Source organism: Dendrobates tinctorius, unplaced genomic scaffold, assembly GCF_039654945.1.
Source record: "Dendrobates tinctorius isolate UK_male_01 unplaced genomic scaffold, ASM3965494v1 ptg000086l, whole genome shotgun sequence".
NCBI classification, from domain to species: Eukaryota; Metazoa; Chordata; class Amphibia; order Anura; family Dendrobatidae; genus Dendrobates; species Dendrobates tinctorius.
In genome coordinates this window covers 33,259,127-33,285,805 of record NW_027361754.1, presented here as the reverse complement: position 1 = coordinate 33,285,805, position 26,679 = coordinate 33,259,127, and the positions used below count along the sequence as shown (strand labels likewise).

The 26,679-nt window shown below is 44.8% G+C and overlaps 1 protein-coding gene across 1 annotated transcript in view; it reads left to right on the top strand.

Annotated features, from left to right (window-relative positions):
• Positions 1-15,254: 15,254 nt before the first annotated feature.
• Positions 15,255-26,679, top strand: part of HTR3B (5-hydroxytryptamine receptor 3B) — a 69,629-nt gene continuing 58,204 nt past the window's right edge. The window contains exon 1 of the mRNA XM_073585675.1: positions 15,255-15,332. Coding sequence (XP_073441776.1) covers positions 15,255-15,332 — 78 coding nt within the window. The remainder of the gene's footprint in view (positions 15,333-26,679) is intronic.

Genomic DNA, 26,679 nt, shown 5'->3' with positions numbered 1-26,679 from the left:
GCAATATCATCAATATTTTTTGCTTTATCAATATCAAGGCAATGCTCCCGGACCCGGATCTTGAGCTCCCTGCTGGTCATGCCAATATAAATTTTTTGACATGGACATACCGCATAGTAAATCACTCCTTTAGTTGAGCATGTAATATAGGTCTTAATGTCAAAACATCTTGAATTGTCAAAATTATGAAACTTTCTACTTTTCTTCATGTTGGCACATGCCTTACAGATTCCACACGGAAAAAAAATCCCAGACGATCCATATTCCTCTTACCTCTCTCCTTCCGCTTGGGATCATACTGGCTATGTGTCAGCATGTCTCGCAGGTTAGGGGCCCTTTTTGCCAGAAATGAAGGGCTTGATGGCAAAATCTCCTTCAACACAGGGTCAGTCAATAAAATCTGCCAATGTCTCTGCACTATATTTTTCACCTCAAACCATTTATTATTAAAATTGGAAATAAATCTTACCTGCTGCTCATCATTCACATGCTTGGTGGAAACCACATTTTTATGTAGAAGTTGCTCCCTAGGAACATTTTTTGCCCTCATATATCCCTTCTGGATAGACTTTCGATTATATCCTCTGTCCTGGAAGCGTTTCTTAAGGATCGAGGACTGTTCTTCAAAAAGTCCTTCCTCAGAACAAATTCTCTTAATACGTAGAAATTGCCCAATGGGGATACCATCTATAGTGGATTTCAGATGTGCCGATGAGGCATGAAGTAACAAATTGGTTGCTGTAGGTTTATGATATACTGTGGTTGATAGTCGACCATCAGATAAAGCTGTAATGGACAGATCCAAGAAGTCAATACTACGTCCATATTTGTACATCAGCCTAATATTTTGATTGTTGTTGTTCAACTCATTCATTAAACACCTCAATTCCTCAACCGATCCTTCATAAATGAACATAATATCATCTATGTAGCGGATCCAATTATGGATCCGTTCCATTCCCACAATCTCATTTTCCTGGAAGATGTCCCTTTCCCAGGCCCCAGTGAACAAATTAGCATATGAGGGGGCGCAAGCCGCCCCCATAGCTGTGCCCTGCTTTTGAAGAAAGATTCTTCCATTAAAGGTGAATGCATTATGAGTCAACACATATTGCAACATGGTAAGAACAAAATTGGCCATATCCTGATCAATGTTACTATGCAGAAGAAATTTACCCACAGCACTAAGCCCATCCCGATGATGGATCGATGAGTACAAAGCCTCAACGTCCACTGTAACAAGAATCATATTATCAGCAAGTTGCATATTTTCTAGGTGACCAAGGGCAGCTGTGGTGTCCTTAATATATGAGGGTAACTGGATCACCAAAGGTTTAAGAAAATATTCTATCACATTACATATGACCTCACAGAGACCCTCATTAGCTGCCACTATAAGTCTCCCCGGTGGATCCTGGGAATTTTTGTGCACCTTTGGTATTAAATAAAATGTTGCCAATCTGGGGTTGAGCTTTTGATGAATCTCCAATAATTTTTTGGGGATGATGTGGTTTTCAACGGCGGCCATTAGGATGTCAATCAATTCCAATTTAAATTGTCCCATTGGATTAAAAGTGAGCAACTTATACTCTTGAGTATTATTTAACAATTTATTAGCTTGCGCCTCATACATATGGTTAGGCCATATCACTATATTGCCCACTTTATCCGCCATTTTGAAAACCACATAGCAATCCTCTCCTGCATTGACAAATTATTAGAACCAAAATTACTAGTTCTCTTTAAATTTTCAATTTCAGATGACACAATCTTAGTGAACGTTTCTACTGCCGGTACTAATGTTAAAGAGGGAAATTTGGTGGACTTGTTGATTAATTTCATTGGGAAATTACTTACATTTGATGTGTTTTCATCTATCAGAGACTCAAGGACCTCTAGAGCCTCATTCTCCTCCCTACTAGAAAATTCACCACCACTTTCTTTTTTATGATGTAACCTCTTCAAAACCAGTTTCCTGGAGAAGAGATGCAAGTCCTTTATTGCGGTAAACAAGTCTAAATCAGACGAAGGGGAGAACGTTAACCCTTTTTGCAATACCCTTACTTGTGCGTCTGTTAATACATGACTAGACAAATTGATAATCTTAACTGAATCTCTCACTTGACTTTTAGGAGCCGAGCTTTTTTTATAGTATTGTCGGGTCCTTGGTTTATAACTTGCTTCAAAAGTGGAACTCCCAGCATCGCTAATGGAAGAATTGGACATAGATAGATCTCTAAACGAGTTCCTAAGTATAGGGTCCTTTTTCCTTGGCATTTGCCATTTGAAGATCTTCTTTGATTCAAAATCAGCCCAGTCTCTTTCATACTTCTTCTGTTTATTGAGACAAATATTATTCTCCCATTTTTCAATGTCTTTATCAAGTTTTGTAATAAATTCCTGAACTTCCTCCTTTCTCATTTCGTGTTGTAAAATTTTTTGAAGATCATCGATTTCAGTTTCAATGTTTTTAAGGGTAATGGAATTCTTTTCAATAATTATCTTAATGAATTCCAATGAACAGGTGTTAGCAGCAGCAATCCATCTATTAATAAGACTATCTTCTCCCAAATCAAAAGTGGGATATATATTGACCCTCAAGCCCCTAGGGACAATATTTTGTGCAACATAGCTTTCTAAAGTAATTTTCGTCCACCATACTTTGATTTTTTTATTCAATGCTCTTTTGTATTTTTGTGCACTTTCCTGACTCACATGGGAAGTAAAACTAGATGATGGCATAGTAGCGGTGTCTGGTAGCCAGCAGTGTAGTTCACCTGTCAAGGAGCTACACCGTGTGTGTTTCTAATAATTTTTTACCGCATCTTGTCCAGAAAATCCTTTTGGGCCTTGTAGCACTGTCTGCTACTCAGCAGAGGAGCCCACCCGTGAGCCTAGCTATGCCGCCTGTTTATGAAAGAACCAGTTTTTGACTGTATTTAGCCCTGTTAATACTTTGGGTCTAGTAACTGTGTCTGCTACTCAGCAAAGGAGCCCACCCGTGAACCAAGCTGTGCCGCCTGTTTATGTAAGCACTGTCTGCTACTCAGCAGAGTTGCCCACCTGTGAACCAAGCTATGCCGCCTGTTTATGTAAGAACTGTGTGCTACTCAGCAGAGGAGCCCAGCTGTTAAGCAAGCTACAGCACCTGTGGTTTGGACACTTAATTTTTGCACATTCTTTCTGGAATGCCGGTTAAGCCTAATTCCGGAATTCCAGTTGACCTGCACTTACTGGGAAATCCTGGTTCGCGGGGAAGAATTGGAATCCTAGATCCCCATCACTATCGGGGTTCAGCGGGTTATCCGCACCTGTAAGCGACACACGCTGGTCCTTTCAGTGTAGCGCGCGTGCAGCCCCGGACATGTAAGGGCATGACAGACCTGTTATTGCTCGATCTAGCGTGCCAGAGCCTCGCGTGTCCCTCTAGTAAGCTGGACTCGGACCACGGGGGCATGCCGGAGTCTCGTTCGTTAACGGAATTAAGCTGACAAATCGCTAGCACAACTAAAAACGGCCATGCACCACCACCCACAGAATCGAGAAAGTTTGCAATCTGTCCATCCTTTCCATGGCTGGCATGGTTGAGGTTGCCCGTGTGGAGTCCAATTAAGCCGCAGGCTCCACTCCTCGTGGTGGTGCCCTTCTGGACATTCCTTTAAGGTTCAGCTTTGCAACCATACTGCCCCCGGAAACCAAACACTTTGCCTTCATGGACGCTGTTCGGAGGGTCGTGGGAATAACGCCGCCCAATCGGCAGTTGGCATAATTTATGGTGGGAAGTCCGACGGTATATGATCACCTTCGATTTTAGAATTTTAGAATTTTTTTGTATTTTAGATTTTTATTCCAGCCTTTCTTGACTTTATAAGGGCATGACATGCCTATATCTGTGTCTCCTCCTCCTCCTTTTACTCCTCCACCTATTTTCTATATGTAGTTGCCCTTTTCCATATGTTATTTGTGTCTTCTGAGCATTTTGTCTGCTTTGGGACACCTTTTAAGGTGTTTTGTATGTGTTTTCTATGTGTTTGTATGTGTTTGTGTTTGCCTGCCATTGTTTGCAATGGGGTTCGACAGTGTTCATCGAACGTTCGACGAACATTCGGCGAACTTGCCTCCTGTTCGACGAACAGAACTGAACTCGAACACTAGCGGGGTGGCTCAACACTACTCCTGATATATAGATGTACATTTTTAATGTTTAAACTATGCTATATATACCTGGTATCTGGTGATACTGTACCCTTTCTGCCAGAAAGTCCTCCTCCACCCACCACTCTAAGTGTATCATTGACACCTGGAACATTGGCCCACATGTGTGATCATTTCTTGCGGATCTTCTTTTTATATTGTGGTGTGATCCATCCTGAGCGTGTGAGAGTCTGTGGGTTACTCCTGCAATTTATATGTAGATGTAAAAATTACCCCAACACTGTATACAGCTCTATGCTTGTAATACATTACCCATTTACTGGTTTTTATAGTCTGGTCTAATCCAAACTGACCAAGTGAGAGTCTGTTTCTGACTCTGGAAATAATTACTGAGATTGACAATGACCCCTACACTGTATACAGCTGTACGCTTCAGATCTATTACCGTTTTACGGCTTTTTATATTGTGTTGTAATCCATACTGAGCCTGAGAGCGTCTGTGTCTGCCACCTGAAATATATACTCAGATTTAGAATGTTTAAACTATACTATATATACCTGCTATCTGATGATGCTGTACCCTTTTTCTACTTTTTATTTTGTTGTCTAATCCATACTGAGCCTGTGAGCGTCTCTGTGTGACTCATGAAATATATACGGAGATTTACAATTATCCTTTGACTGTATACAGCTGTACGCTTCTGATACAGTACCATATATCTGATGTTATTTTGGGTACATTTTCTCCAAAATTTGGAAGTATGGTGGAAGAGGCCGCGGACGTGGGCGTGGGGGGGCCAGCTGGTAATGATGGTGGTGGTGCATCTGCTGGTAGTGGAAAAAGCACAATAGCAGCTAAGGCAGGAGGTGTTGAGCCTGCGTCATGGTCTGGCTCCGGAAGGCCTGGATGGCTACCTTTTCTGGGAGTAGGTTAACCGCTTTTAAAGCCGGAGCATCAGGAACTAGTTTTGGCTTACATTGCCGAAACAGACTCCAGCTAATATGCCCTCCTCTTCTGAAGATTCAAAAAATGCAAGCACTGAGTCGTCAAGTACTGGCTCCTGGTCAGGAAGAACCCCTTTCCTTGTGTCCTTCACCCCCACCAAAAGTGAATGATTCAGCAGGCCACACTTCACATTAGTCCATGTAGCTCTTTCTCACATACCATGCCTGGGTTATCAAGTCAAATCGTGAATTCCCCAGTCCAAGATGAATCTGACATGGAGTGTGGGTCGCCAACCAGGGCAGTGGGGTTAATCGGTACCAGGCCGGTGTCTCAGAGGGATGTGTCACGGAGGTGGTGACCTGGTCCGTGGCCCTGGGCGTCCATGCAAAGGAGTGAATAATGTTTATAGGTGAATGATACGTGACGCCACCTGTGGTTTCTGATCAGATTGGCCAGCGCTGCAGTGTCGCTTCTCTGGGACAGATGTTGTGGTGCAGCTAAGATGTAGAAGCCCTGCACAGGTAGGGCCGTAGTCACAGGCAGATGAAAGAGTTGGTAGATGGTGTGCAGTGCAGGATGCAGCAGAGCCGTGCGCCAGGCGCAGGAGAAAGATGACAGACACAGTCGTGCAGTTCCTTTACCTGTTCTTGGTAAGTGCCATCCAGGACCCAGAGTACAGATGGAGAAGGAGTTGGTCAGCCTGGAAGCAAATTAGGAATTCTCTCTCTGCAGATAGGTAGTGTGGCCTCCGTTCTAGCGCTTATCTGAGGTACTCGCAGTACTTAGTTCACTGAAGTTCCCCCTGTTGACTCTCTTTTGGAACTTTCTTGCATGGCAGCCAGCCGTAGCCTTTTCCTTCTGGCTCACACACGTCACTGCTGGGGCCTCCGAGCCTTAGTTGGGAACAGAGCATTTACAGCTGCTACGTCCTCTGGTTTCTGCTGCAGGACCGTCAGTGTCCCTACAAACTCGGAGACCGGAATCCGGACCATGCGCTCCAGCTAGGAGTGAGCCTTAACTCTGCTCATCCTCCAGCTCCCCTTCTCACGTCCACACACTTCCCCTTCCCTTCACAGACTGCCCTAACTTCCCTACTCCCGACCACAGAGTGCAGCTCCTCAGCAGTCAGGTTCAGAGCTCTCCCTGCTGGCCTGGAGTGGGAACTGTGTTGTGTGGTGGTTTAACTGCTAGAGAGATCCTTCGTTGCTTCCAAGCATGACATCACACTTCCTATGAGGAAGGTAATGCCACTGTGGCGACCGTACTCCTGGGGGCGCCACAAGTGCATTGATGCCCAGCCACTGCTAGATGATTCTGCTGGTACAGTGACCCAGACCACTACATTCCCCTAGCACTCTACACAGCCAGAATCTGACCCTGATCAAACTCAGGTTCCCCTTCTTGCATACTATACCACCTTACACGGTGACAAAGAGGAAGGTGCAGATGAAAGTGCAGGTTCCTTGAGCAGGTGGGGGGCATACTCATGGGTGACGGCACTGGCACAGGGCCCCTCATAGTACGCAAAAGTGTCTCTGCCGGTGGGAGGGCCCACCTGCCGTCAGACACACCGCCGTACTATGAGGAGCCCTGTGCCAGTGCCGTCGCCAACGAGTGGGCCTCCCCTGCTTGCTCAGGATCACAGCACTTGCAAAGTTGAAATACTTACCACTCCCTGCTCCACCGCTGTGACGTCTTCCATGTTTCCTGACAGTGACATTCTGGTCAGAGAGCGCGATGACATCATGTCTGTACGCCCTCTGCCTAAACAGTCCAAGTGCAGAGAGATGGAAGATGGGGATGACGAGGAGTCCAGAGTACAGGGATTCCCTAGGGAGTAGACTTATTTAATTGTTTTAAAGGTTGGGAGCAATTTTTGGGGAGCACTATACTCTGGAGAATGATACATGGGGCCCACCATACACTGGAGCATTCCAAAGGTGGACATCAGACACTGGAGCAGCATTTACAGGGCCCATTATACACTGGAGCATTAGAAATGGGGCCCATTATATATGGAGCATTATTTGGGCCCATAAGACAGTGGAGCTTCATCCATGGGGACCAACATATACTGTAGCATTATGTGGAGCTCATCATATACTGTATCGAACATCATATGGGACCAATGATTCTGTATGGAGAAATACTGTATATGGGCCTCATTACTCTGTATGGCGTACTATGCGGTGGCCATAATACTGTATGGAGTAATATACTGTCCGCTTTTGGAGCTATTGGAGAATTTAAAATGGATATCAGTCATGTGATGTAAGAAGTGAAGTATTTTTCATTGTACTATACTGCTATTTCTCTGCCGTATCAGAGGATCATGAATTGTGGCATGTGTTAAAGGAGCCCATTGACACTCTTTGGCCCTGGGCCAACGAAAATCTGGAGCCAGCCCTTCCCCCCGCCACAACTTTAGCCAAATAACCCCCAGTTTTCAATGCCTAACTATTATTATAAAGTAAATTAAGGTTGACAAGCTTAAGTAATAAGAATTGATGCTTTTGGCATTAAAATGGGCACTGTAGGTGTGTTTCCTGTCCTCCACTCACTGCCGACTTTTCTTCCCCATTGACTTGCATTGGGTTTCGTGTTTCAGTCGGCCTTCAATTTTTCACGATAATCGGCCGATTGCATTTTTACCCGACTTTTGCGAAAGTCGGGTTTCATGAAACCCGACTCGACCCGAAAAAAGGCAAAGTCGCTCATCTCTAGTCATGACCATCGATAAGAACTGCACACAAATGCTGGTTCAAAATGCGTAGGTGTTCTTATAATTGGTCACGAGTAATAACCGCACACAAATATTAGTTCAAAACGCGATGGTTTTTGCTGCTATATACAGGATATCCTGTATTTTTTTTAATGATTCTAATATTTTATTTTGGATGTTTCCATAACGTTTTTTATATGGATTCTTATTTATGGCCATGACTAAGAACCACATACAAATGCCGGTTCAAAATGCGTGGGTTTCCTATTCATGACCGTGAATAAGAACCAAACACAAATGCCGCTCTAAACACATAAGGGATCTTATTCATGATCATGAATAAGAACTGCACACTAATGCTGGATCAAAACGCGTAGGTTTTTGCTACTATCTCCAGGATATATGGATGCTTTCAAAAAATTTTTTTTTTTTATGCACACTGAAAATCGAGTGCTGGATTTGAAACACATAGGGATTCTTAATCATGGCCACGAATAAGAACCGCACACAAATGCTGGTTCAAAATGCATGGATATCCTTATTCATGGCCATAAATAAGAACCACGCACAAATGTCAGTTCGAAACGCGTAGGTTTTTGCTACTATCTCCAGGATGTCCTGTATTTTTTAATGTTTATTCTATTTTAATTTGGATGTTTCAATAAAAGTTTTGGATTTTACTCACGCTTGAAATCAAGTGCTCGATTTTCCCTGACAGAAACATTTTGCGTTTTTTTCATACAGTTTTTGCACATCATAAATTATTGATTTTCCTAATGAACTTTTGACACAAGGAAAAAATAGTCCAATTCTAAACTTTACTATGCACATGTCAGAATGCAAATTACAAGGGGAAATAATTAAGACACTGAACATTCAAGGGTCGGGGTGTTGGAAGACTCTGAAGATACATGGGACACCATAAAGTGTCCAGCAAGGGCAGAAGTGTCATTCAGTACTCCATAGTAAGTATTGGCCTCAGAAAATCATACATTATATAGGGCTAATGACCCGTCCCCATGTCTATAATATTCCGTGAGGCGTCTCATATGTCTCCTAACACTTATAAACCACTGAATGGCTTTGTTTTGTGGCTTCGAAGTAATTTAAACCACTCTGTGCTAAAACGTTGGTCATATACATCATCCCGGTAATGCTATTCATACTAAATAATGAGACTTAATTGGGTTTGGAATATGTTAAATCTCTTCAGTTACAGGTTGACGGGCAGCAGAAATAGGATCTTACGACATTAGTGTAAATTAGCAATGATTTTTTCTCTGCCCTCTAATGCAGGTAGTCATCTGTGTGCACGACTATTCCTGATTGATATTCATGCCAGGTGATCGTTTTATACGGTGCGAGGGAAGGCTGATGCCATAAAAGCAACACTTATGTGCATTCAGCCCATTTACTGTCGGGAATAGCAGCGAAGTGTTACCAACCAATGTGTTTTCCCACAACGCCTTGTGCCGGTCATATGTGGAAACTCAAGAAAAGTTTGACTACTATAAAATGAATATAGAGTATTTCTATCCTTTCTATCTATCTATCTATCTATCTATCTATCTATCTATCTATCTATCTATCTATCTATCTATCTATCATTATCAATGCACTGTGTTAGTCAAGATTTCTTACAAAGAGAAGTGGTGATTGGCAGCTGTGCCCCCTACCTGCTCCACAGACCTCTACAAAGCATCTTAATAGACTGATGGTGGTGAAAGCTCTTGGGCTAATAAACGCATGGCCAACAGCAATCTTGTGTCTATGGCAGTGGCGTAACTAGAGTCTGCTGGGCCTAGTGCAAAATTTGGACCTCGACCCCTACCTGCTTGTTGGTCAGAGGTATGGGCTCTTGTAGCGTCCTAGGCATACAAGTTTTCCTCCCATGTAATATTGTCCCTGACCTGTCCCTTTTCTGTAATAATGTCCCTGTCCTGACCCCTTTCTGTAAAAATGTCCCTCATCCTGGCCCTTTTCTGTAATAATATCATCCATCCTGGCCACTTTCTGTAGTAATGTCTCTTTTCCTGGACCCCATCCAGTAATATTGTCCCCCATTCTGTCCCTTTCTGTAATAATTTCCTCCACCTTAGCCTCGTTATGTAGTAATGTCTCTCGCCCTGTACCATATCCTGTGATAATGTCACACGTCCTGGGACCTTTCTGTAACAATGTCCCCCATCCTGGCCCCTTTCTGTAGTAATATCTCTTATCCTGGATCCCATCCTGTAGTATTGTCCCACATCCTGGCCCCTTTTTGTAGTAATGTCCATCATCCTGGCCCCATCCTCTAATAACTTCCCCCATTCTGGCCCTTTGTGTAATAATTTCCTCCAACCTGGCCTCTTTCTGTAGTAATGTCTCTCGTCCTGTACCATATCCTTTATTAATGTCCCATGTCCTGGGACCTTTCTGTAATAATGTCCCCCATCATGGCCCCTTTCTGTAGTAATATCTCTTATCCTGGATCCCATCCTGTAATACTGTCCCCCATCCTGGGCACTTTTTGTAGTAATGTCCATCATCCTGGCCCCATCCTCTAATAACTTCCCCCATTCTGGCCCTTTCTCTAATAATTTCCTCCATCCTGGCCTTTTTCTGTAGCACATCCTGTAATAATGTCGCCCATCCTGGCCCCTTTCTTTAGTAATGTCCCTCATCCTGTAATAATGTCCACCAATCTGGCCCCTTTCTGTAATAATGTCCCCCTTCCTGGCCCCATTCTCATATCATGACGCCCATTCTGGTATAATGACTACAAACTCTGGTCCCAACCCTGGTTCAGATTATCTTTTAGATCACAACTCTTATTACCTTTGTCTGCTCCATCAATTTGCCGCGTCCTTTTCTATAGCCAGCAGCTGACTTTATTGTGCAGGGAAGGGCAGCGTATGATGTCACTGCCATGCATTGGCCTTGACAGGCACACCAGCGTCAGCTGCCGTCCTCTGATTGGCCGGCGGCGTGTATTACAATGCAGTGAGCCAGTGGGTCTCTGAGCTTCTATACATTTCATCTGAATGTGCTTCCTTGGACACACATGCAGGGGAAATAGGAGCTAGTTGTGACGCTAGTCAATTCTCATGGCCAAGCCGTGAGTCAGAGTGCTCAAGGAGTACAAGGTCAAAAGCCAAAAGGGTACATCAAAAACAGAAAGAATAGACAAAAGCGTAGTCAGGTAACGTTCCGAGGTCAGAGTACCAGGAGGTTAACGGATCAGAGCTGAAGAGTTTAAACAGGCGGATGGTCAGATCAGAGTCCAAAGTCAGGCAACAGATCAAGCAAACAACACAAGGCTGAGGAGAGCACAGAGCACAAACCTCACAAGATGAATGTAAGTCTGGCAGTGGTCTGGTAGAAGCTGCTAAGTTAATTAGGCATTGCAATTACCCGAGATAGTGAACACCTGAGACAGCCAATGCCTCCCAGTCACATATTGGCTAGTTGAGCTATCAATCAACACACTGACAGCTCAGCACGCCCCAGTACCAGATTGAATGGCCATGCTGTCCATAAAAGTACTGACAGCTTCAGCACGACCCTGTACCGGATTGGATGGCCGAGCTGTCAGTAACTGCATCCCAGATACCCTGAGGGGTGGAACTTTGACACCAGTATTGATGGGCCCTTCTCCCGCACGGGCTCGTTCGCCGTTATTATGCCCGTGCTCTATGGGCAACAAATCTTTTATGGGCCTATTACCGATGCTATCACGTTTCATAGGTGCTACATGCATCAATGCGATCTCTCAGCCCAGTGATTCCATCCTTGCACTAACTACATTCGTCATCAAATAGTTGGAGGAGGAAACAAACATTGGGCTCTTCTGTCCTAGGGGCCAAAAGCCAATGCCACAATGGGGACCTACTTTGACTTATGGTACGGGACAAAGTCCCTTTTTTTATTGATGCTACAGGTGGTTGTCCTTTTATTTTGCTGACTGCCAGAAGCCTTAAACCTAATGTATCATTCAAAAATAACCTAATATTTAAACAAATATGCAAAATATATTGTATTTAAAAAATGTTTTAATTTTTTTCGGGGGTTATATATCACTATATTTAAAAAAAAAAAAAATCTTACAGTTTTCACACTGGCCACTTTTCCTACTTCCTGTTGGGCATATGGACATTAACAGCAGTAAGCCTATTCTTGTTGTGTCTCACCTGGTGAGGTGGATCCTTAATGGACCCTGGTCCAGATGAGCAGTTGATGTGCAGCACAGACAAGTGGTGGTGCAGCAGGATGGTGTGGCTGGAATAATAGAGGCTTTAGAGACTGAACAGCAACTTGAGGAGTTGAGTAGTATTAGTCCAATAGAAAGCCAGAAACTCAGTGTAGTCAGACTTGTGGGGCAGAGTTGAGTTAGGAACACAACAGTAATATGTATGTCATATGGCTAAATGATGTTCAAATGTACAACTGAGTTGAGCGATGTAGCAGAACCCAGAGATGTAACAAAGTGGAGTTGGTCAAGGAGACTCACTATGGTGATGAAGCAGATCTCAGCACTGTAACGGAATGGAGTAGTGTCATGATCCAGACCAGGTTTTTCCTGTCGCTCCTTTTCCCAGTCTGGTCATTCAGGGGTTAACTTTTCTCTGCCTCGTTTTGGTGTCAGGTGGGTTCTTTCTCTGCACTGCTTCCTGCAGGCAGTGTCAGTTATATTTTCTGCCTATGGCTTGTGTAACTGACTTTGGAGAACCCCAGCTTTGTCCTACTGCACTTAGCTGACTTTGCATGTGTCTGTGTTCTCTGTCCCTACCCGTCCCATCTCTGTGTGTCCTTCTGTGTTTGGATTCCCCGGTACCCGACTCTGGTTTGGGTCTGACCTGCTCCTGTCTCTTGCTTCTGGTATTTTTACTTCTCACTGGTACTCACCTTTTTGGCGTTTCTCTGACTCTGTGTTTGGTATTTCCCTTGGTAATATGCTACTCTCTGTTATTGACCTGTCTTGTTTGACTATTCTGCTGCCACCTGGTGGTAGCCTCGCTGCAGTGCTGCTGGGCTGCTTTGAGCAGTATTTCAGTCTTCCCTCCTCTCTGCTGCCATCTTGTGGAGTTTTCATTTACCTGCAGAGCTGCAGCATGACATTATAACTGACCATAGAAAGTTTGTTTTTTTTCCTTTTTCCTTTTTTCTATGGATCCGCTTTGTACCCTTGCGGATCAGATGTCAAATTTGACTCAAATGATGCAAGACTTGTCTGTGGAACATAGAACTCTGGCTACTTCCCATAATCAATTCCAGAGGGAACTTACTGAGATGGTTAAGTCTGTTCAGGGTTCTATGAAACAATTAGCCTGTAAGCACTCAGACTCCATAGATGTCTCTTTACACTCTCCTGAATCTACGGTCAGGCTCCCTGATATTTTCTCTGGGGAAAAAGACAAGTTCTGTACATTCAGAAAGAGTTGTAAGCTGTTTTTTTCCCTTAGACCCAGATCTTCAGGAGATGAGAGTCAACGGGTGGGGATAATCATTTCTTTACTCCAAGAGGGTCCTCAAACTTGGGCTTTTTCTTTACCTATGACTGCCCCTGAACGTGTGTCTGTAGATTAATTCTTTGAGGGTTTAGGACTGAATTACGACGAACCAGACTGGGTCAGGGTGGCAGAGGACACCATCATGGGTCTCTCCCAGGGTAAACTCACTGCTGAATTGTTCGGAGTTTAGACGGAGGTCCACCGAAGTGTCTTGGAACTACTCTGTGTTAAGATGTCAGTTCAGCAGAGGACTATCAGATCATCTTAAGGAAGCTTTGGCTCTCCATCCACCACCCAACTCCTGGACCATTCGTATGGATCAGAAGTTGTGGGAGAGAGGAGTAATCCAGCGAGAGGATCCTATACATCTTGTTAATCCGAAGTGATGCCCTATACGGAACCTATGGAGGTTGGGGCCACTAGACTCAAGGAGCAGGAGAGGAAGCGACGACGTGAAGGGAAGTTATGTTTTTACTGTGGAAGTCCGTGACATTGGAAAAAGGACTGCTCCTCTTGTCCACCGACTAACAAGTGGCCGAGTCTGGGTGACTGTCGAGGAGGTCACCTAGACTCTCACGTACCTTTTTTTTCATTCCAAAAAAAGTTTTTAGAGGTAGAACTTTGTTGTGGGGATTGCTTCACACCCACTTCAGCTTTTGTGGACTGTGGGTCGTCCATGAACTTCACTGACTCAAGTCTGGTATCCAGGAGTAAGATTGGGACAGTTAGGCTTGAGACCCCAATCCATATCATTGCCATTGATAAGACACCGCTGGCGAAAAATGTTGTTAAATTTGTCTGTGAAGAGTTTCTCCTCCTCCTCTTAAAAACATCTCCAGAATCCAACCTTTTCTCACATTTGAAACTGCTAAGACTCTTACTGTTGCTCTTATTCATTCTCGTCTGGACTACTGCAACTCTCTTCTGATCGGTCTCCCTCTTACCAAACTTTCTCCTCTCTAATCCATCTTGAATGCTGCAGCCAGGGTCATATTTCTGTCCAGTCGCTTCACCGATGCCTCCATCTTGTGCCAGTGACACTGGCTACCTATTCGATACAGGATCCAGTATAAACTCATCTCTCTCACCCACAAAGCTCTCCACAGTTCTGCACCGCCTTATATCTCCTCTCTCATCTCTGTCTATCGCCCTACACGTGCCCTCCGTTCTACAAATGACCTAAGACTAACATCCACGTAATCCGAACCTCACACCTCCATATCCAAGACTTCCCTCGTGCTGCGCCAGCTCTCTGGAATGCTCTTCCCCAGACTATCAGACTGATGCCTAGACCCGACCTATTCAAGCGCGCTTTGAAAACCCATCTCTTCAAACAAGCCTACCACATCAACTACTCAGTAAACTAACTTTGCCCTGTTCCCTCCTTCCAAATATTATTCTGAATCTGCACCCTACTATTCATCTGTCTCCATACCCTCCATGCACACGATAACTGCACTTGATACTTGACTATTGCACTTAAACACACGGGCTGATGACCGGATCATGCAGCTTTATATGAAAATCCCTATTTATTATAATTGCCAGACCTGAAATAACAAGCACTTTTCACCTACTGTGTCCCCCCCATTTCCTTATAGATTGTAAACTTGCGAGCAAGGACCTCACTCCTAATGTCACTGTTTAAATTGTCTTAACTTGTATTGAATTTATTGTCTGTACATGTCCCCGCTTAATTGTAAAGTGCTGCGGAATATGTTGGCGCTATATAAATAAAAATTATTATTATTATTATTATTATAAGGTGGGGTCCTTGCATCAGGAATGAATATCATGTTATGTTCTGGATAATCTTCCAGCCGGACTGGTGTTGGAATTCCCCTGGTTGCAATTGCATAATCCTATTATTGACTGGGAATCTCGGGATATTGCGAAATGGGGTCCTAACTGTTCAATTGGTTGTCTTTCGACTGTGCTTATGGAGTCTGTTAATCTGGAGGGTATTCCAGTGTACCTGAAAGATTTTGAGGACGTTTTATCCGAAAAAGAGGCTGAGGTATTGCCACCCCATTGCCCCCTATGATTATACTATTAATCTTATTCCGGATGCTAAATTGCCAAGGCCCGTTTGTACAATCTTTCTGGCCCGGAACGTACTGCTATGAAAATTTATATCTCTGAAAGTTTGCGCAAAGGTCACATCCGTCCCTCTGTCTCTCCGGTGGCCACTGGATTCTTTTTTGTTAAAAAAAGGATGGTAGTTTGCACCCTTGCCTTGATTTTCAGGAACTATATAAAATTACTGTGAGAAATACCTACCCTCTCCTGCTTATCCCTGATCTGTACAACCAATTATATGGGGCTAAGTGGTTTTCCAAGTTGGACCTCAGGGGATCGTATAACCTTTTATGTATTTGAGAGGGGGATGTGTGGAAAACTGGATTTCTCACCTCTGAGGGTTTGTTTGAAAATTTGCTCGTGCCCTTTGGTCTCACGAATGCGCCAGCGGTTTTTCAGAATTTCATTAATAATGTATTTTCTGACTTCATTGGGCGCTTTATGGTGGTATATTTAGATGACATTCTTGTATATTCATTTGACAAAGAATCTCACATGGGTCATCTACGTGCGGTTCTCCAGAGGTTACGTGAGAACACTCTGTTCGCTAAGCCTGAGAAATGCTCATTATTTGTCCAAGAGCTGTCCTTTCTGGGGTTCATCCTGTCTGCCAAGGGGTTTCGTATGGACCCTGGAAAGGTACATGCCCTTGATTGGGTGCAACCCAGAGACCTTAAAGGTCTTCAGCGTTTTTTTTAGGTTTTGCCAATTACTATCGCAAATTTATTAAGGGGTTTTCTCTGGTGGTCAAGCCTCACTGATCTCACGCATAAGGGGGATGATCTTAAAAAGTGGTTGACCCTGACAGTGGTAGCCTTTTCTACATTGAAAAAATGTTTCATGTCTGCTCCTGTATTGGTCCAGCCCGATCTGTCTGAACCATTCATTGTTGAGGTGGACGCATTGGAGGTGGGAGTGGGGCCGGTGCTGTCTCAGGGACCCGTCACTTTGACTAATTTAAGACCGTGTGTCTTTTTCTCCAAGAAATTTTCTCCTGCTGAGAGAAATTACGATGTCGGGAATTATTAGTCATAAAACTGGCTTTTAAAGAATGGAGGCACTTTTTGGAGGGGGATGTTCATCGGATCACTGTGATTATGGACCACAAGAACCTGTCCTACATTGAGTCTGCCAAATGTTTGACTCCTAGACACTATAGGGGGTAACTTTTTTTTCACGTTTTCATTTTTCCATCACCTTTCGACCTGGTTCCAAGAATGTCAAGGCTGACGCCCAGGGCCGGCGTCAGCACCTGGCGCACCTGGACAAGTGCCGAGGCCCTGGCGAGACGGGGGGCCCACTCACGCTGTCTAGGATAACGTACCATACCGAGACCCAACCGTCGCAGCCAGAGATCACATGATCAGGGGCCTCAGTGTCTGCAAGACTCTGCTGTGCTGGTTGTCATCATGCTGGATGAGGGAAGTTTATGTGTGAGGTCAGGAGGGGTTTACAAGGTGGATGTAGCAGAGGTGTGTGTGTACAGAGCAGAGCTGTGTGTGTATGGAGCAGAACTGTGTGTGTACGGAGCAGAGTTGTGTGTGTACAGAGCAGAGCCGTGTGTGTACAGAGCAGAGCCGTGTGTGTACGAGGTGTACGGAGTGGAGCCGCGTGTGTACACGGTGTACCGGAGTGTAGCCGTGTGTGTACGAGGTGTACAGTGCGGAGCCTGGAGCCGTGTGTCTACGAGGTGTACAGAGAGGAGCTGTGTGTGTACGAGGTGTGGGGCGTGGAGCCGCGTGTGTATGAGTTGTATGGAGCGGAGCCGGATGTGTACGGAGCAGAGCCGTGTGTGTGTACGAGGTGTACGGAATGGAGCCCTGTGTGTACAAAGTGTACGGAGCTGAGCCGTGTGTTTACGGAGCGGAGCAGAGCCGGGTGTGTATGGAGTGAAACCGCATGTGTACGGAGCAGAGCCGTGTGTGTACAAGGTGTACGGAGTGGAGCCATGTGTGTACGAGTCATACAAAGCGGAACTGTGTGTTTTTGAGGTGTGCGGAGCCGTGCGTGTACAAGGTGTATGGTGGGGAGCATTCATACCTCCCAACCGTCCTGGATCCGGCGGGACAGTCCCGATTTTGAGAGAGAGACTGCCCCAGCCGGGAGCTTACTTTTCCCGCAGACACAGGAGTACACAGCAGAGCCCCAAGCAGCACATTAAAACTTGCACGTGACGTTCTACTGGAAGTGACATGCTGGAAGTTGATCGGAAATTACGTAATTTCAGGAGCAGATTGTGACGGAACCATGGAGGCACTTCAGGGAATGCTTCAGATCCATCACCGTGTCCTCCTCCGACAGCGCGAACAGGGGGATCACCTTGGAATCGGGGATGCCAGCCATGTGAGCAGATCATGATATGTCCTGCATCGGGAGGCTCAGGTGGGCATTACAATGGGAGCCGTGCTGCTATGATATCTTTATAGAATATTTCTTTCTCTCTCTGTTTCCCTCTCTCTGCTCTTTCTTTCTCTCTCTGTTCTTTCTCTCTAATATTTTTTTTCTTTCTCTCTCTATTCTTTCTTTCTCTCTCTGTTCTCTTTCTTTCCCCTCTTTCTGTCTTTTTCTCTCTGTTCTTTCTTTCCTCTCTTTCTCTCTCTGTTCTTTCTTTCTCTCTGTTCTCTTTCTTTCCCCTCTTTCTTTCTCTCTATGTTCTTTCTTTCCTCTCTTTCTCTCAATCTGTTCTTTCTTTTTCTTTATCACTCTCTGTTCTTTCTTTCTCTCTCTGTTCTTTCTTTCTTTCCCATCTTTCTTTCTGTCTCTGTTCTTTCTTTCCCCTCTTTCTATCTTCCTCTCTTTCTTTCTCTCTACCTCTCAGTTCTTTCTTTCTCCTCTTTCTTTTTTCTCTCTCTCTGTTCTTTTTATCAACTCTTTCCTTTCTCTGTTCTTTCTTTCTTTATTTCCCCTTCCTTTCTCTCTCCCTCTCTGTTCTTTTTTCCCCTCTTTCTTTCTCTGTACTTTTTTATGTCCACTCTTTCTTTCTCTCTGCTCTTTTTCTTTCTTTCTCTTTGTTCTTTCTTTCCCCTCTTTCTTTCTTTCTTTCTCTGTTCTTTCTTTCTTTCCCCTCTTTCTTTCTCTTTCCCCTCTTTCTTTCGCTCTGTTCTTTCTCTTTCTTTCCCCTCTTTCTTTCTTTCTTTCTTTCTTTCTTTCTCCCTGTTCTTTCTTTCTCTCTTTCTGTTCTCTCTCTCTGTTCTTTCTTTCTTTCTTTCTTTCTTTCTTTCTCTCTCTGTTCTTTCTTACTCATCTTTCTTTCATACGTACACTGCTAATCAATAACCTCCTTCACATGAAAGTGTTTTGCCACAGAGCGTGTGTCCGTGTAGATCACATGTGTGTCCATGTGATCCACACAGAGACAAGTCCATTTTTGGCCGGCACCACGGATGCCACACGGCATGAATCGTGGTATGTGTTAAAGGGAGGGCCTACTGAGACTCTTTTGCCTGGGGCCCTCAAAAAGCTGAAGCCGGCCCTGCTGACACCTTATCTCGCATCTTGGATCTGGTATCTCCTCCTGGACCTCCTTCCTCCATTCTTCATTGTGGGGTGGTCGTTGCGGACGTGTCCTCCGAATTGGAGTGGGAAATTCGTGAGGCTCTGTCCCTTACTCCTCCATCTTTGCCTGATAACAAACTCTTTGACCCTGTTCAATATCGGTTGAGGATGCTCCGGGAGTCCCACAATTCGGTTGTCACTGGGCACTCTGGAATCTCGGCCACCCAGCGAGCTTTTGCTAGACGGTTTTGGTGGTCCTCCATTTCTTCTGACATTGCTGTTTTTGTGTCTGCTTGTGATACGTGTGCCCATGCTAAAATCTCCCATAACGGCCGGCTGGAGAATTGGTGCCATTGCCAATTGCGGATAGACCTTGGACTCATTTGTCCATGGATTTTATCACTGATCTCCCTCCTTCCATTGGCACAACTGTGGTCTGGGTAGTGGTTGAAAGATTAAGCAAACAGAGGCATTTTGTACCTTTGGAAGGACTGCCTAACGCAGAAACACTAAGTTGTTTATTGAGCACGTTGTGTGGTTGCATCGTGTGCCTCTGAATTTGGTGTCTGATAGAGGGGTGCAGTTTGTGTCCAAATTTTGGAGGGCATTTTGTAAAAGTTTGGGTATTAGCTTGACCTTCTCGGCCCACCATCCCGAAACCAATGGTCAGACAGAGAGGACCAGTCAGTCACTGGAACAGATTTTGCGGTGTCTTGCCACGTCTCAGCAGGATGATTGGTGTTCCTTGTTGCCCGTGGCTGAGTATGCATTTAATAATCGAGTTAATCAGTCCACTGACACCTCTCCATTTTCTGTAACTACAGTTTTCACCCCCATTTTGGTGAATTTTTCAGGCTGGACTCGGAGTGTCCAGGGGCTGATTCGGCAGTTCAACAGTGGGGGAAAGGTGTGGAGGGAGGTCCAGAAGAACATTGGGGTGGCTCAGGGCAAACAGAAACATTTTGCTGATAAAGGACGAGCTGTAGGACCTATATTTCTGGTAGGAGATAAAGTGTGGTTGTCTACCAAGAACATGTGTCTGAAACTTTCTTCTGCTAAGCTGGGTCCCAATTGGTCTTTACGAGATAATTGAGGTTGTCAATCCAGTGGCCTTTCGCTTACTCTTACCTCTGTTGCTTCATATCCCCAGTGTGTTCCATAAGTCCCTGCTTAAGTCATTTGTACTTTCCTCTGCTGGGTCTCCATCCCCTCTATCTCCTGTCTTGGTGGATGATCAGACTTAGTATGAAGATGAACGGATTGTTGATTTTCGGATGGTTTGCAGTTCGCTTCATTACTTGGTACATTGGAGAGCTGCAGCGTGACAAGTAGGTTAAGAAACTCACTATAGAGAAGTAGCAGAAGTCAGTGATGTAACAAAATGGAGTAGATTAGTTGACTTACTATGGAGAAACAGCAGAGCCCATCAATGTAACAGAATGGAGTAAGTTAAGAGACTCACTATACAGAAGTAGCAGAAGTCAGTGAAGTAACAGAATGGAGTAGGTTAGGAGACTTACTATGGAGAAACAGCAGAGCCCAGTGATGTAACGGAGTGGATTAGGTAAAGAGACTTACTGTGGAAAGGTAGCAGAGCCCAGTGATGCAACAGAACGTAGTAGGTTTGGAGACTTGCTATTGAGAAACAGCAGAGTCCAGGTATGTAACAGTGGAGAAGATTAAGAGCCTCACTATGGAGAAGTAGCAGAGACCAGTGTTACAGCAGAATGGAGTAGATTAAGAGACTTTCTGTGGAGATGTAGCAGAGCCCAGTGTTATGACAGCATGGATTAGGAGATGTACAATGAAGATGTAGCAGATTATTATTATAGCGCCATTTATTACAAGGCGCGTTACATATGAAAAGGGGTATACATAATAAAAATAGGGAACGGGGAAATGGACACCTTCTGCACTCACCTGAGGATGTGCCCTGCTATAACTAACGTCCCTATATGAGTTTTTTCAACCCATCGCTGAGCAGGATACCTAAACCCTCACTTACCCTGCTCCAATCCTTAAGTAGGGAATTGGAAAGTGAAGACACTGGTGCCACCACTGCAACACAAGATAAGGTAATACAAACACCACAGGGTATAGGAAACACAAAAACAACACAACACAAAACAACACTTAGCTTTCTGTGCTGCAATGCACTGCACAGCAGAGTAAGGCACCAGATCACAGCTTTCAGCTGAAGCACCACTGCACCAGCAACCTTCTGTCTTCAGCACCGTTGGTATCCATAAGGACCTGTATCACCAACAGTCAGCTGATGCAACAGGTGACCTTTTGAAGGAAGATGGGAGTGGTCACCACCTGCATCAGCAAACTCAGCAGCAATGTAATTACACCAGCGTCCACCGGGGGGGGGGGAAACTGATATTAACCCCTGATGGCCTGAAAGGAAAAACGTTTTAATATGAAACACCAAATCTGCCACAGATCCAAAAATGGATCGTGACACTGATATGTTGGGGTAGAGAGTTCCAGAGTAGGGGGGATGCGCAGAAGAAATCTTGTATGCGAATATGGGAAGAGGAGATAATAGGGGAGTAGAGAAGGAGATCTTGTGAGGATCGGAGGTTGCGTGCATGTAAGTACCAGGAGATGAGGTCACAGATGTATGGAGGAAACAATTGAATTGTGGCTTAGGGAGACCACAGATCCCCCGTTATGTTTCTATTTCTGTGTTTAGCTCAAATACTGCATGAAATTGAATACAAAACACATAAAATGAGACTTGGTGTATGGGTCGGCCAGGACCGTAGTCTTGGCTGAGGACACCTGGGCTTCTGTGTCCTGGCCTTCCCTCACAGAAACATATTCCCTCATAGTCAGCATACCTGTGCCTTCTCAGCTCCTTATGGTTCTTGTTATGAAATGAGTCACCGTAGGAGACAAAAACAGAAATACTAGCTAAGTTCAGAAAACCAGAGAAGTTGGCAGCTATCGGATTGCAGACCCCTGAACCTATCAACAACAACTAGCAGTAGCCGTGGGGGGTTCCTACGGAGCCCTAGACCCCTCGATCACAGCCGGAGAACTACATAGCCTAAAGGCAGAAAAGGAAATCTAAACTGCCCCAGAGCAGACCCCAAAGCAATAGGCAGCCCCCAACATATAATGATGGTGAAGCAAGATGAAAAAACACTCACACAGATAGAAAGATAGGCTGAGCAAATGATGGGGCCCAAGCTAACTAGATAGGACAGGATAGAAAAGCTGCTGTCTCTAATCCGCCAAAACCCTATCAAAACAAGAGCCAACAGCTGATAGGGAAAAAAGCCCTGAAGACGCTAGGCTTCAAAAAGACTATATCAGTACTCAGGTATTTTCTGAAGACAGAGCAAAAAGGAATTCAGCTCACCCCAGCAGGGAATGGCAGAAATCAAGGAAAACAATGCAAAACAAAACCAAAACACAAATGCAAAAAGTAGAGCAGAAAACTTAGCTTTTGAGGAGCAGGAATCAGACTGGTCTCCTAGAATCCCTCAGAGAGATCACCAGCAAGGCAGAAGGGTGTCGGCTGCCTTATATCCAGTCAGTAATTCCCGTCACCCAGTCATCATCATCCTGCCCAGGTGCTTGGTAATCAGCCTCACTACCTTCCTTCACCAGAAGAGGAAGTTCATCAGACCTCAATGGTGAAGGGGAAAAAAACTCACAACAGTACCTCCCCCTTCAGGAGGGGTCACCGAACCCTCATCCACACCACCAGGGCGATCAGGGTGAGCCCGATGAAAGGCACGCACCAATCTTTTGGCATGAATATCAGATGCAGAGACCCAGGAATTATCCTCCTGACCATAACCCTTCCACTTAACCAAATACTGGAGTCTCCGTCTAGCCAGACGGGAATCCAGTATCTTCTCTACCTCATATTCCGTGTTACCTTCAACCAATACAGGGTCCGGAGGTGCCACCCCAGGAACTACTGGTTCAACAAACCTCTTCAACAAGGACTTATGAAACACATTATGGATTTTAAATGTAACAGGAAGAGCCAAATGAAAAGAGACCGGATTAATAATCTCCAAAATCTTGTAAGGTCCAATAAATCTAGGCTTAAACTTAGGAGAAGCCACCTTCATAGCGATATTTTTTGATGATAACCAAACCATATCACCAACCTTAAACTGGGGACCAATGGTCCTATGTCGGTTGGAAAACCGCTGGGCCTTTTCCTGGGAGAGAGATAACTTATCCACCACTTGGTCCCAGATCTGGTGCATTCTCTCCACCATAGTGTCAACACCTGGGCAGGCAGAAGGCTCCACCTGCCCTGAAGAAAATCGAGGATGAAACCCAAAGTTACAAAAAAAAGGTGACATCAAAGTGGCAGAACTAGCTCTATTATGTAAAGCAAATTCGGCCAAGGGCAAAAATGAAACCCAATCATCCTGATCAGCGGAAATAAAGCATCTCAAATACGACTCCAAGGTCTGGTTTGTTCTCTCCGTCTGCCCATTGGTCTGAGGGTGAAAAGCAGAGGAGAAGGACAACTGAATTCCCAGCTTGGAACAGAAAGTCCTCCAAAATCTAGACACAAACTGAACTCCTCTGTCAGATACAATGTTCTCAGGAATCCCGTGCAAGCGAACCACCTGTTGCAAAAACAGGGGCACCAACTCAGAGGAAGATGGCAACTTAGGGAGTGGTACAAGATGAACCATCTTAGAGAACCTATCACAAATCACCCAAATAACAGTCATTCTCTGAGAGACAGGCATATCAGAGATGAAATCCATTGAAATATGGGTCCATGGCCTGGGAACCGGCAAAGGCTTCAACAGCCCACTAGAGCGAGAACAAGGTTTAGACCGGGAGCAAGTCCCACAGGACTGCACAAAATTCCTGACATCACGAGACAAGGCGGGCCACCAAAAAGACCGACTCACCAGATCTCTAGTACCAAAAATACCTGGATGACCAGCCAATGCAGAGCAATGAACTTCAGACATCACTCTCTTCTTCCACTGGTCAGGAACATACAACTTTCCACTGGGACAACGCTCAGGTTTGTCCTCCTGGAACTCTTCCAGAGCATGTCTCAAATCGGGCGAGATGGCAGAAAGAACTACCCCTTCGCCTAAGATGGTAGCAGGCTTGGTGACCACAGGAGAATCAGCAAAGAAGCTCCTAGAGAGAGCGTCAGCCTTGACATTCTTAGTGCCAGGAAGAAAAGAGACCACAAAATCAAAATGTGTAAAAAACAAGGCCCACCTAGCCTGTCTAGGTTTCAAGCGTTTGGCCGACTCCAGGTAAATCAAATTCTTGTGGTCAGTGAGGACCATGACTTGATGTTTAGCTCCCTCCAACCAATGTCTCCACTCCTCAAATGCCCATTTCATGGCTAACAGTTCCCGATTCCCCACATCATAGTTACGTTCAGATGGAGAGAACTTTCGGGAAAAGAAATCACAGGGATTCATTTTAGATGTTACAGGATCCTTTTGGGACAAAACAGCTCCTGCACCAATCTCAGAAGCGTCCACCTCTACCTGGAACGGGAGTGAGACATCAGGTTGCCGCAAAACCGGGGCAGAAGTGAATCTTCGCTTCAGCTCCTGAAAGGAAGAAACAGCCTCCGGAGACCAATTCAACACATCAGCACCCTTCTTAGTCAGATCAGTCAATGGCTTGGCGCAATGCTAGAAAATTTTGCTATAAATTTCCGATAAAAATTAGCAAAACCCAAAAACTTCTGGAGGGCCTTCAAAGAAGTGGGCTGAACCCAATCATAAATGGCCTGTACCTTGGCCGGGTCCATTTCAATAGTTGACAGAGACAAAATAAATCCCAAAAAATAAATCCTCTGTACCCCAAAAAGGCATTTCGATCCTTTGACATACAGGGAATTCTCCCTCAAGATCCGGAACACAGTCCGAACATGTTCCACATGAGAATCCCAATCCTTGGAGAAGATCAAAATATCATCCAGATCGATAATCAAAAATTTATCCACAAAGTCTCGGAAAATATCGTTCATGAAGCACTGGAAGACAGAAGGGGCATTAGTGAGCCCAAAAGGCATCACCAGGTACTCAAAATGTCCCTCCGGAGTATTAAACGCCGTCTTCCATTCATCGCCATGCTTAATGCGGATAAGATTATACGCCCCCCTGAGGTCAAGCTTGGTAAACCAGCAATCACCTTTAACTCTGGAGAATAGATCCGAAATCAGGGGTAACAGATACTGATATTTAATAGTAATTTTGTTGAGGGCACGATAATCAATACAAGGTCTTAATGAACCATCCTTTTTGGCCACGAAAAAAACCCAGCACCTAAGGGTGAAGAGGATGGTCTAATAGGACCCTTCTCCAACGCCTCCTTAATATAGGATCGCATAGCCTCGTGCTCGGGTACAGATAAATTGAAGAGCCGACCCTTGGGAAATTTACACCCCAGGCTCAGTTCAATTGCACAGTCATTACTCCTATGAGGAGGCAAAGACGCAGACTCATTCTCACTAAATACATCATAAAAATCCGCCAAATAGTCAGGAACATCATGCGACTGAGGAGAGGTGGAAAAAAACAGAGCCTCACTAAGGGCACACCGACAACCCCAACTCACCACAGACACAGATTTCCAATCCAAAACTGGTTTATGAATTTGCAACCAGGGAAACCCCAGAACAATGGTATCATGCAAATTATGCAACACCAAAAATCTGCAATTTTCTTGATGGTCTGGGGCGACCCGCATTACCACCTGGGTCCAAAACTGAGGTTTATTTTTCGCCAAAGGAGTAGCATCAATCCCCCTCAAAGGGATAGGCGTCCGCAGAGGTGTCATAGGAAATCCACAACTTTTAGCAAAATCCAAGTCCATTAGGTTCAGGGCTGCTCCCGAATCCACAAAAGCCTTGGCGGAAAATGTGGACAGGGAGCAGATCAGAGTAATTGCCAGAAGAAACTTAGGTTGAACACCACCCACAGAAAACGTGTGTGCAAAACATTTCTCTTGTTTAGGACAGACAGAAATAATATGCGAGGCATATCCACAAAAAAAACACAGCTTATTACGCCTTCTGAACTCCTGATGCTGCTCCCTGGACAAAATTCTATCACATTGCATAGGTTCAGACATTTGTTCAACAGGTGGCAACCTCGTGCAGTCCTGCGTTCACGTGAACGCCGATCAACCTGAATGGCTAATGACATAGAATCGTCAAGACCAGAGGGAACAGGAAATCCCACCATAGTATCTTTTACGGCTTCTGACAAACCCTTCCGAAAGAGAGCTGCCAAGGCATTATCATTCCAGGTAGTAAGGACCGCCCACTTTCGGAATTTTTGACAGTACAATTCTGCAGAATCTTGACCCTGGCTCAATGCTAACAGGGTCTTTTCAGCCTGATCAATAGCATTAGGCTTGTCATACAACAACCCCAAGGCTTGAAAAAATGCGTTCACATTAGTCAGACTAGAATCATCTGGTTTCAAAGAAAACGCCCAATCCTGGGGATCGCCACGCAGCAAAGAGATGACAATTTTAACCTGCTGCGCGGAGCTCCCTGACGAGTTAGGCTTCAAGGCAAAAAATAATTTACAATTATTTTTGAAATTCAAAAATTTAGACCGATCCCCAAAAAACACATCAGGAGTAGGGATCTTTGATTCAGCAGCATGTGAATGAGCAAGGTAGGTGGAAATTCCCCGCACTTCCACAGCGAGCTGCTCCACACGATCAGACAATTGCTTTATCTCCATTGAGAGAAAAAAAATTCCCCCTACGGCCTCAGAGATATAGAGGAAAAAATATACACACCTTTTTTTTTT